Source organism: Rattus rattus, chromosome 1, assembly GCF_011064425.1.
Source record: "Rattus rattus isolate New Zealand chromosome 1, Rrattus_CSIRO_v1, whole genome shotgun sequence".
Taxonomy (NCBI): domain Eukaryota; kingdom Metazoa; phylum Chordata; class Mammalia; order Rodentia; family Muridae; genus Rattus; species Rattus rattus.
Window position 1 is genome coordinate 67182561 of NC_046154.1, and position 12578 is coordinate 67195138.

The following is a 12578-nucleotide window of genomic DNA, read 5'->3' on the forward strand; positions in this document are numbered from 1 at the left end:
CAGCAGCATCAGATAACACTAAGCAGGAAAAATATCAGGAAAAGAGGACAGCGTTGAGACAATACACACACGGAGAAAGACAAAAACTAATGAAAAAAAACTTGCAAAAAGTTGGGTATACATTGAGACCAAACTTAAGAGCTGAATAAAATCTAAGGACTTGGACCATATATTCAAGATAATTATAACTGAGAATTTCCAAAACCCAGAAAAAGGAATAGACGTGCAGTCATACACATGGCCAGACACACTCCACACATATCACAGTGATGTCAAAATACAAATCTGGGGGTAGAGAGATGGTGCAGCGTTAAAACAGCACCTTCTACTCTTGCAAAATAATAGAGTCTGGTTCCTAGCTCTCATGGGGCAGCTCTCAACTGCCTGTAATTCCAGCACCATGGGATCCAACACCCTCTTTTGCCCTATAGGCACATAGACACAGACAGATACACACACACACACACACACACACACACACACACACACACACACACACACACACTAAATCTTAAAACAAACAAACCAACAAAAATCACAAAGCAAAGTAACAATACTAAAAGCTATAAAAGAAAAACACTGAGAGAGAAAAATATCAGAATAACATCAGATTTGTCACCAGCATCCCTAAAAGCCAAGAAAGAATTCTTTTCCCAGCCCCAATCTTACCAACCAAGTAAGAACAAAACCAACAACAACATGGAGAAGTAAGACCATTTCAAGACAGAGCTGGCTTAGCAGTTAAGAGCATTGGATGCTCCTCCAGAAATCCTAGGTTTGATTCCCAGCATCCACAACCAGCATGAACAACCATTAACTCCAGTTCCAGGGGATCTGATGCCTTCTTCCAGACCTGGAGGGTACCAGGCACAGATGGTACACAGAGATACATGTATCCAAATATTCATACACATAAAAAAAACTAATTATAAAAAAAGATTATCTCAAGGCAAACACAAGTCAAGACAATTCATGACATTTAAGCCAGCAGTGCAGAAAATTCTTAAGGTAGTGAAGGACCTCAGTTTCACACAAAAGAATGCAGGACAGTACACAGTCCATAAATATAACAGATGAACAGAAGAGAACAGGGGAGGGATCAATCATGTCCAACACAGCAAACCAGTGAACACCTAATACTGCCAAGACTGAAAGAATTACCAACTGACCAAGCAACCAGAGCAAACCACCATAAAGAGCAACAAGTAACCTTTAGTACCTCACCAAAAGTAACCTTTAGTACCAATGGCCTTAATATACCAATCAACACACAGACTCTACAGACTGGATCAAAGAACACACACCAGGGCCAGGAAGATGCCTCCATGGGTAAAAGTGCTAGCTGTACAAGTCTAAACAATCTGAGTTTGACTCCAGGAACCCACATAAAGACACATGTGTGATCCCGCTCCTAAAGCAAGATGGGAGGTGGAAGTAAGAAAAACAGGAAGGACCTTGCTTCAACAGGGGAGAAGGTCTAAGTTGTCCTCTGACCTCTACATATGCATCAGTGTCACACATGTATCTGTAATCACACTCACTGACATGTAATAATATGAATAAATAAATTTTTTTAAAAAACACTTTAATTGAAAATTAAACAAAATCATCAGCAACAACAAAAATCCCTAAGGGGCTAAGAATGTAATCAGAGTGCACGCTTATATTACATGCATGAAGTGCTGGCTTTGATTCTCAACAATCAAAACAAAACGACAAAGCAAATAAAATATTTCTCAATTACTCACCTATTTTGTCAACTTTCAATTGATCACAGACTGATTAGTCTCATTTATTTTGTTTCCAGGCTAGGACCTTATGCATGCTAGGCCAAGAGATCTACTATTAAGCCATATCCCAGCCTCTAATTTGTGGCATTTCTATTATCTAGGATTTGTTCATCTCACTATATCAGACAGTGGCAACAAGATGTGAAGATTTAATTTAGGTCACTACAGCAGAAATTTTGTGTGCATATGTGTTTGTGTAGTTGAATGCACAGGTGTATACATGAATGAGTGTATATGTAGGATGTGGAACTCAGAGGTCAATGTCCTGTGACTGCTTCAATCACTTTCCAGAAACTGGTTTTGCTTTTATTTTCAAGACTCTGATTATATTATATAGCCCAGTCTGGTCTTGAACTCAGACATCTGCTTGCCTCACATTTTGAGTAAAGGTGCCAGACCTGGCTTCACTGTATTTTGTTTTTATTGTTTGTTTGTTTTTAAAAACAGCGTCTCTCACTGAACCTGGAACTCAGTGACTTAGCTAGGCTAGCTGGCCAGTGAGCTTCAGAGACTTAGCTGTCTCCACCTCCAGTGCTGGCATTTCAGATGGGTGCTCAGCTTTTCCCAGGAGCTCAGGATCCAAATTCAGGCTCTCTTGTTTGACCAAGAAGCACTGTCGAAACCAAGCCACCTCCTCAGCCCCTAAAGTGTCCCTAAAACATTAGTTCTGAATCAGCTATACAGAGTTTAATTTCAAGACACTGCTCCTGTTATTCATACATTAAGCAGAGCAGAAAAGTAGTCTAGAGAGAGGAGAGGACACCCTTACACAGTCCGCTGGGTGTGGACCTTTCCTGAACAGTCATTCTTTAGGGCACTTACCTCCTGAGGGAGCTTGCACAATACTAACCTGGCAGAGCCTCTCAGGTCTTTAAATTCTACATTGAGAAGAGGCAAGAAGTTGCTTTTACAGAATGGGCAGGTTGTATTCAAATTTGAGTCATCTGCTGTCCACCCAGCCATGATTTCTTCATCGTAAACCAGAGCTCCACAAGCTCTACACTGCGAGCAACTTGACATCAAAACCTAAAGGAAGAATAGGAAGACAGAGTCTCTACGGTGGAAATGGATCTCAGTGGTCTATTCTACTGGGGAAAAATATAATTTTTAGTTATTTTATTGGTTTCAACTAGAGGTAAAAGCTCTTTTATATTACAGACAAACTAATGCTTCAAAGATATTAAACACTCCTCTGACTATCCACATAGATCCCATTGAATCCTAGTAAGGGTTATTATGAGGTAAGAATGTTTACAGACACTTTACCACAGGTACAAGAACTATAGAATCTTTACCTCCATCGCACAATTTTGATAGATGCTAGACATACTGGTATTCTGAGAAGAACCATGGTCTGATTTTTCAAAGTCCTGCCCTTTGATATTTCTTGAAAATGGAACTTCACCTAAAGAAAAGAAAGAAGTAGAATACATAATGTAGGAGAATGTTCTCAATGCTTTGGAAATACATGCTGAAATATAAGGTGGTAAGTACCATGAAATCAGGTATTAATAAATATTTACTATATAAATGTGGGTGCATATAGCTATAAACTGATACAATTGATGAAAGTTAACTAAATGTAGGTAGAGGATATATAAATGTTTATTAAATAATTTTCTCAACTTTTCCTAATACCAACTTAGATGATTACAGGTATATATCTGTACTACCAGTACTTGTAAACAGGGAAAAGGAGAACTGGCTGGGGGGACAGGTCTGTGCTATACGATGAGACTTTGTCTTAAAGAATCAGAAAAAAAGCCTTCCAGTCTCCATCTGGACTCAGAGCTAAAGCTGTCGCACAGCCCTCCTTATCCAAATTCTGCCTGGAGAGAGCTGGTCTCCTACGAGCACTGTCACTCCTAAGATCACAGGCTCACAGGCCCACAGGAGGACAAGCTCCAGTCAGAGATAAAAAGGTCAACTAAGATCAGAGACAACCTGATGGTGAGAGGCAAGTACAAGAACCAAGACTACAACAGAAACCAAGACTACTTGACATCATCAGAGCCAGGTTCTCACACCACAGCAAATACTGGATATCCCAACACACCAGAAAAGCAAGATTTGCATTTAAATCACATCTCATGATGATGATTGAGGACTTTAAGGAATTAAATAATTCCCTTTAAGAAATACAGAAGAACATAGGTAAACAAATAGAAGCCCTTAAAGAAGAAACATAAAAATCCCTTCAAAAATTACAGGAAAACACAACCAAACAGGTGAAGGAATTTAACAAAACCATCCAGGATCTAAAAATGGAAATAGAAACAATAAAGAAATCACAAAGGGAGACAACCCTAGAGATAGAAAGACTAGGAAAGAGATCAGGAGTGATACATGAAAGCATCACCAACAGAATACAAGAGATAGAAAACAGAATCTCAGGGGCAGAAGATACCATAGAAAAATATTGACACAACTGCCAAAGATAATGTAAACTGCAAAAAGCTCCTAACCCAAAACATCCAGGAATTCCAGGACACAATGAGAAAACAAACCTAAGTGTGATAGGTATAGAAGACAGTGAAGAATCCCAACTTAAAGAGCCAGTAAATATCTTCAACAAAATCATAGAAGAAAACTTCCCTAACCTAAAGAAAGAGATACCTACAAACATATAAGCAGTCTACAGAACTCCAAATAGACTGGACCAGAAAAGAAACTCCTCCCATCGCATAATAATCAAAACACCAAACGCACGAAACAAAGAAAGAATATGAAAAACAGTAAAGGAAAAAGATCAAGTAACATATAAAGGCAGACCTATCAGAATTACACCAGAATTCCCAACAAGATCCTGGGCAGATGCCATACAGACCCTAAGAGAACACAAATGCCAGCCCAGGCTACGATATCCAGCAAAACTCTCAATTACCATAGATATAGAACACAAAGAATTCCGTGACAAAACCAAATTTACACAGTATCTTTCCACAAATCCAGCCCTACAAAGGATAATAGAAGGAAAACTCCAACACAAGGAGGGAAACTACACCCTAGAAAAAGCAAGAAAGAAATCGTTGAACAAATCCAGAAGAGAGCCACACAAACATAATTCCACCTCTAACAACAAAAACAACGGAAAGCAACAATCACTATTAATTAATATCTCTTAATATCAATGGACTCCATTCCCCCAATAAAAAGACATAGACCGACAGACTGGATATGTAAACAGCATCCAGCATTCTGCTGCATACAGGAAACAAACCTCACTGACAAAGACAGATACTACCTCCAGTAAAACACTGGAAAAAAATTTTCAACATAACTGGTCCCAAGAAACAAGATGGAGTAGCCATTCTAATATTGAATAAAATCAACTTTCAACCAAAAGTTATCAAAAAAGATAAAGAATGGACACTTCATACTCATCAAAGGAAAAATTTACCAAGATGAACTCTCAATTCTGAACATCTATGCTCCAAATGCAAGGGCACCCACATTCATAAAAGAAACCTTACTAAAGCTCAAAGCACACATTTGCACCTCATACAACAATAGTGAGAGATTTCAACATCCTACTCTCATCAATGGACAGATCATGGAAACAGAAACTAAACAGAGAGACAGTGAAACTAACAGAATTATGAACCAAATGGATTTAACAAGTATCTACAGAACATTTCATCTTAAAACAAAATATACCTTCTTCTCAGCACCTCATAGTACCTTCTCCAAAACTGACATATACTTGGTCACAAAACAGACCTCAACAGATGCTAGAAGACTGAAATAATACCAAGCATCCTATCAGATCACCATGGACTAAGGCTGGTCTTCAATAACAACAAAAACAACAAAAAGCCCACATACACATGGAAGCTGAACAATGCTTTACTCAATGATATCTTGGTCAAGGAAGAAAGAAAGAAAGAAATTAAAGACTTTTTAGAATTTAATGACAATGTAGGCACAACATAACCCAAATGATGGGACACAATGAAAGCTGTGCTAAGAGGAAAATTCATAGCTCTGAGTGCCTCCAAAAAGAAACAGGAGAGAATATAATACATCAGCAGCTTGACAGCATACCTAAAATGAAAAGAAGTAAATACACCCAGGAGGAGTAGAAGGCAGGAAATAATCAAACTCAGGGTTGAAATCAACTAAGTAGAAACAAAAAGAACTATACAGAATAAACAAAGCCAGGAGCTAGTTCTTTGAGAAAATCAACAAGATAGATAAACCCTTAGCCAGACTAACCAGAGGGCACAGAGAGTGTGTCCAAATTAACAAATTCAGAAATGAAAAAGGAGACAGAACAACTAAAACTGAGGAAGTTAAAAAAAATCATCAGATTCAACGACTAAAGATTCTACTCAACAAAACTGGAAAATCTGGATGAAATGGACAATTTTCTAGACAGATACCAGGTAGCAAAGTTAAATCAGGTTCAGATAAACCATCTAAAAACAGTCCCATGACTCCTAAAGAAATAGAAGCAGTCATTAAAAGTCTCCCAACCAAAAAAAGCCCAGGACCAGATGGGTTTAGTGTAGAATTCTATCAGACCTTCATAGAAGACCTCACACCAACACTCTCCAAACTATTCCACAAAATTGAAACAGATGGAGCTGTACCTAATTCCTTCTATGAAGCTATAATTACACTTATACCTAAACCACACAAAGACCCTACCTACGAAGAAAGAGAACTTCAGATCAATTTCCTTTATGAATATCAAGGCAAAAATACTCAATAAAATTCTTGAAAACCGAATCCAAGAACACATCAAAACAATTATCCATCATGACCAAGTAGGCTTCATCCTAGGGATGCAGGGATGGTTTAATATACGGAAAACCATCAACCTAATCCACTATGTAAACAAACTCAAAGATAAGAACCACATGATCATCTCATTAGATGCTGAGAAAGCATTTGATAAAATTCAACACCCCTTCATGAAAAAGTCCTGGAAAGAATAGGAATTCAAGGCCCATACCTAAACACAGTAAAAGCAATATACAGCAAACCAGTAGCCAACATCAAACTAAATGGAGAGAAACTTGAAGCAATCCCACTAAAATCAGGGACTAGACAAGGCTGCCCACTCTCTCCCTACATATTCAACACAGTACTTAAAGTCCTAGCCAGAGCAATTAGACAACAAAAGGAGGTCAAAAGGATACAAATTAGAAAGGAAGAAGTCAAAATATCACTATTTGCAGATGATATGATAGTATACAAAAGTTCCACCAGAGAGCTACTAAGGCTGATAAACAACTTCAGCAAGGTGGCTGGATATAAAATTAACTCAAACAAGTCAGTAGCCTTCCTCTACTGAAAGGATAAACAGGCTGAGAAACAACACACTTCACAATAGTCACAAATAATATAAAGTACCTTGGTGTGACTTTAACCAGGCAAGTGAAAGATCTGTATGACAAGAACTTCAAGTCTCTGAAGAAAGAAATTGAAAAAGATCTCAGAAGATGGAAAGATCTCCCGTGCTCCTGAATTGATAGGATTAATATTGTAAAAATGGCCATCTTGCCAAAAGCAATCTACAGATTCAATGCAATCCCCATCAAAATTTCAACTCAATTCTTCATAGTGTTAGAAAAAGCAATTTGCAAATTCATTTGAAATAACAAAAAACCCAGGATAGCAAAAACTATACTCAAAAACAAAAGAACTTCTGGGGGAATCACCATCCCTGACCTCAAGCAGTATTACAGAGCCATAGTGAAAAAATACAGAGACAGGCAGGTTGATATACAGGAACTGAGTAAGGAAGAAATAGGGGTTTTCCACCACACCAGGGATACAAGACCCTAGGCTAAGATGTCAGACCTGAACAGAACTACACTTGGTTCATGTATGTACTAACAAGACTTTTCTTCCAAGAGTTGAAGTATTGACCTAAATCCTTTTGCCTTCCTGCAGCAGAATAAAGAGGAACTAGCACAGAAGGCAGCCTTCTGGGAGGACATAAAAGACAGCATTTTCAACAAATGGTGCTGATTCAACTGGAGGTCAGCATGTAGAAGAATGCAGATCGATCCATGCTTATCACCCTGTACAAAGCTCAAGTCCAAGTAGATCAAAGACCTCCACATAAAATCAGATACACTCAAACTAATAGAAGAAAAAGTGGGGAAGAGCCTGGAACAGAAATTTCTTGAACAGAACACCAATGGCTTATGTTCTAAGATCAAGAATCGACAAATGGGACCTCATAAAATTGCAAAGCTTCTGTAAGGTAAAGGACACTGTCCTTAAGTCAAAACAGCAGCCAACAGATTTGTAAAAGATCTACATCCAATAGAGGGCTAATATCTAATAGATACAAAGAACTTAAGAAGGTAGACTCCAGAGAACCAAATAATCCTATTAAAAATGGAGTACAGAGCTAAACAAAGAATTCTCAACTAAGGAAATGTCTAATGGTCCAAAAGCACCTAAAGAAATGTTCAACATCCTTAGTCATCATGGAAATGCAAATCAAAACAACCCTGAGATTCCACCTCACACCAGTCAGAATGGCTAAGATCAAAAACTCAGTGACAGTTGATGCTGGTGAGGAAATGGACAAAGAGGAACTGTTGGTAGGATTGCAAGCTGCTACAACCACTCTGGCAGTTCCTCAGAAAATTGAACATAGTACTACCTGAGAACCCAGCTAAACCACTCCTGGGCACATATAGTCAAAAGATGCTCCAACATATAACAAGGACACAAGCTCCACTATGTTCATAGCAGCCTTATTTATAATAGCCAGAAGCTGGAAAGAACCCAGATGCCCTTCAACAGAGGAATGGATACAGAAATGTGGTACATCTGCACAATGGAGTACGTATACTACTTAGCTATCAAAAACAATAACTTCAGGTTAGAGAGATGACTCAGTGGTTAAGACTCTTCCAGAGGTCCTGAGTTTAAATCCCAGCAACCACATGGTGGCTCACAACCATCTGTAATCAGATCTAATGCCCTCCTCTGGTGTGTCTGAAGATAGCTACAGTGTACTTATACATAATAAACAAATATTTTTTTAAAAAAAAGATAAAAACAACAACAACAAACAATGACTTCATAAAATTCTTAGGTAAATGGATGGAACTAGAAAATATCATTCTGAGTGAGGTAACCCAGTCACAAAAGGACGCAGATGGTATATACTCACTGACAAGTGGATTAGGCAAAAAGCTCAGAATATCTATGATACAACTCACAGACGATATGAAGCCCAAGAAGAAGGAAGACCAAAGTACAGATGCTTCAGTTCCTCTTAGAAGGGGGAACAAAATACTCACAGGAGGTAGGAGTTAGGAGGGACTTGGAAGGAAGAAAGGAGGAGAAGGGGAAAAAGTGGGGCAAGATTTGGTATGAGCGGAGAGGGGATGATATTCAGAGGGCCAGGAATTTGAACAGAGGTATGTAGTAATAGGGAATAGCGATGGGGAACTGCGGGTATTACTAGGGATTAGTGATGGGAACTAAGGGTAGTGATAGGGAATAGTGATGAGAACTGCGGGTAGTGATAGGGAATGGTGATGGGGAATTGCGGGTAGTAATAGGGAATAGCGATGGGAACTGGGGCAGCCACCAGCAAGTCCCAGATGGCAGGAAAGCAAGAGGCTCCCAGGACCCAGTGGGGATGAGATTGACTGAAACGCCCACCCAACAAAGGGGAGGGAGAACCTGTAGAGACCATACCCAGAGGTTAAGCAAGGATGGGACCACCCACCCTTCTCAAAATTTTAACCCAGGATTGCTACTGTCTAAAAGGAATACAGGGACAAAGAGTGGAGCAGAGACTGAAGGAAAGGCCATCCAGAGACTGCCCCACCTGGGGATCCAACCCACATACAGACACCAAACCCAGACACTATTGCTGATGCCAAGAAGTACTTGCTGACAGGAGCCTGAAATGGATGCCTCTTGAGAGGCTCTGCCAGAGCCCTACTGATACAGATGCAGACACCTGAAGTCAACCATCAGACTGAGCATGGGGACTACAATGGAGGAGTTAGGGAAAGGACTGAAGGGGCTGAAAGGGTTTGCAACCCCAGAGGAAGAACAACAATATTAACCAACCAGACCCTTCAGAACTCCCAGGGACTAAACCACCGACCAAAGAGTACACATGGAGGGACCCATGGCTCCAGCTGCATATGTAGCAGAGGATGGCATTGTCTGGCATCAGTAGAAGTCCTTGGTCTTGTGAAGGCTCCATACTCCAGTGTAGGGGAATGCCAGGGCGGGGAGGAGGGGGAGCATCCTCATAGAATCAGGGGAGAGGGAATGTGAGAGAGGAGAACCAGGGAAGGGGATAACATTTGAAATATAAATACATAAAATATCCAAGAAAAAAGGAAAAAATTATCTTTCATAATTTCACAATGGCATTGCTCTTTTCCTTCCCCTTCGCACAATTATTTAGAACTTGTTTTTATCTTGTAGTCTTCCTTCTGCATTTGTAGGCCTTCCATCAATTATAGATTGAAATAATTATAAAAAAAAAAAGAATCAGAAGAAATATAGATAAAAGGCTTAATAATAGAGGTGATACTTCTCTGTCTTGAAATTGTAATTGTATTCTCAGAGATCCTTAAAATCTATTTCAATCACTGATTTACCCAGAGAACAAGTTAAAAAAAATACATACTCCCAAGGCCGCATTCCACAAATTCAGTTTCAGAGGAGGAAGGGAGGAAGGAGTGGGGAAATAGAAGGGAGGGGGATTCCTAAGTGGTTCAGTTGACAGCACATGGTAATAATACTTGGATATCATAAAGTCAGAGTTAAACATATACATGGGGTATAGTGAAAACTGAATGAGAGTGTAGCTAAGTGGTAGCACTGCTGCCCATATGCATAGGCCCCAGTCCAATCTCCAGCACCACAGATACGTAAACAACACGCAAAACCAGAAGGCGAGAGAACAAACGTTCCCATACCTGTTGGACACTGCGATTTCCCAACATCTCCACTGCTGCTACTACTGCCGAGGCTGGTGCTGCTCTGGGTAAGTTCACTGGGAACCAACCCTGAGATACTTGTACTAGGCGACAGACTCTCCCCCAGTATATGATGATCTTCTAGGCCAGCTGGGAAACTATAATCTTTATTAGGTTCTTCCTATAATTAAAAAAAATAAAACCCTGCATCATAAGTAATATCTTCTGCAATGGAAATGGATTCACTTTACTCCTTTCAGATTGATTGAAATTTTGTATCTTAAAGCAAATAACCCCTATGTCTTTTCAAAACTGTCAAGTTATCTCACTGACTTATGAAATTTCCAGTCTTAAGACATTCAAGAAGTGACATACCTGGATAGGGTGCTCAAAAACTGTCCCCTCACAAGGTCACCTACTACCTGCCCTAGGTGAACTAATCATTCACTTATATATTACATAATTAGTAAATCCCCTATTGCTTAATTAAGCACCCCAAATACATTGATTCTTTACAAGACTGTATACAGTTATAGAGTCCAAGTTCAAATGGCCATGAAAAAAATCCTTTCTAAAAGTCAGAAAACATTTCAGAAATAAAATGATTCATTCTGTTCTTTATCATAATGCTAAGTAAGCTACCTCCTCACCCCTACCCCTATCCACTACAACTCAAGGAGGGGAAAAATCAAGGGCCTTCTATATAAAGCTGGCACTCTACCAAGTAAGCCAAATCTCGAGTCTTGGATGAACACTTTTGAAGTTATTCTGTGTATGGACTGATCTTGTAAAGCTCTTTAAGTACAAAGGCTAAGAAAGAATGCAGAAGGTTTAAAGCTAACCTAGCATGTGCAAAGGCCCTAGTACTGTACAGGCAAATGTCAGTTTGTTGTTGTAATCCTGCACTTTTTATTCAATGAGTACCTTTCCTAGAAGCTTTTCCTCAATAAGTCTTACTTATCCAGCTTATTTTCCAGCTTCTTTACTGACTTTGCCATTTTTGTTTTGGCTGACTTTACACCAGAGGGCTTTAGCAATCTGGAGTCATATTATCTTAAAATACTCATGTACCATACAATTCTGTGAACATGAAGGAGAAATTACAACTTTTTTCTATAATTAGTTTTCCTATTTGTATTTTTACAAAAAGAAAATAATGATTTAGTCTATTCACAACATTTTCAGCTGCAAGGAGACTTGGTATATAGTAAGGAGGTAACAAAGGCAAAAAGCTATGCAAAAATGGAAGTGCCCATGGAGAGTGGGGTGGCAGACACGAGCAAACCAATGCTGAAGAGGCTGAGGAGGGAAGAGAATAAGACTAAAGCCTGCCTGGTCTGCACAGTTACCTTCCCATCTCTAAAAAACCCCAGAAGAGAAAGTAAAATGTTATGTATATATAACAATGATGATGTTATAATTTCAAACACTATCAGTACTTTCAAGTTTTAATTTAGACTTATTATGGAATTATAAAGTGATTCTAATGTTTTTACTTGTTCATTTTTATTTACATTTATTTTTTTATTTTATGTTCATGGGATATATTTCTGCACTACCTGTGTACAGCACATGAGGAGGTCAGATCATATAAGATCCTCTGGAACTGGAGTTACATATGGTTGTGAGCTGCCATGTGGTACCAGGAATTGAACCCAGGTCCTCTGGAAGAACAGCCAGTGCTCTTAACCACAGGGGCATCTCTCCAGCCTCCTATTTTTCCTTTTTAAGACTCATGTAATCCATACTGGTCTCAAACACATAGTGAAGGATGACCCTGAGCCTCTGATCTTCATGCCTTTACCTCCCAAGTGCTGGGATTATAGTTGAGTGCCACCATACCTGGCAATTCTGACACTGTATTTTTACA

The 12578-nt window shown here is 39.2% G+C and overlaps 1 protein-coding gene across 1 annotated transcript in view; it reads right to left on the reverse strand.

The window, feature by feature from the left end:
- Dennd4c (DENN domain containing 4C) overlaps positions 1-12578 on the reverse strand; it is a 93387-nt gene that overhangs the window by 14652 nt on the left and 66157 nt on the right. The window contains 3 exon segments of the mRNA XM_032902220.1: positions 2641-2816; positions 3086-3195; positions 10709-10889. Coding sequence (XP_032758111.1) covers positions 2641-2816; positions 3086-3195; positions 10709-10889 — 467 coding nt within the window.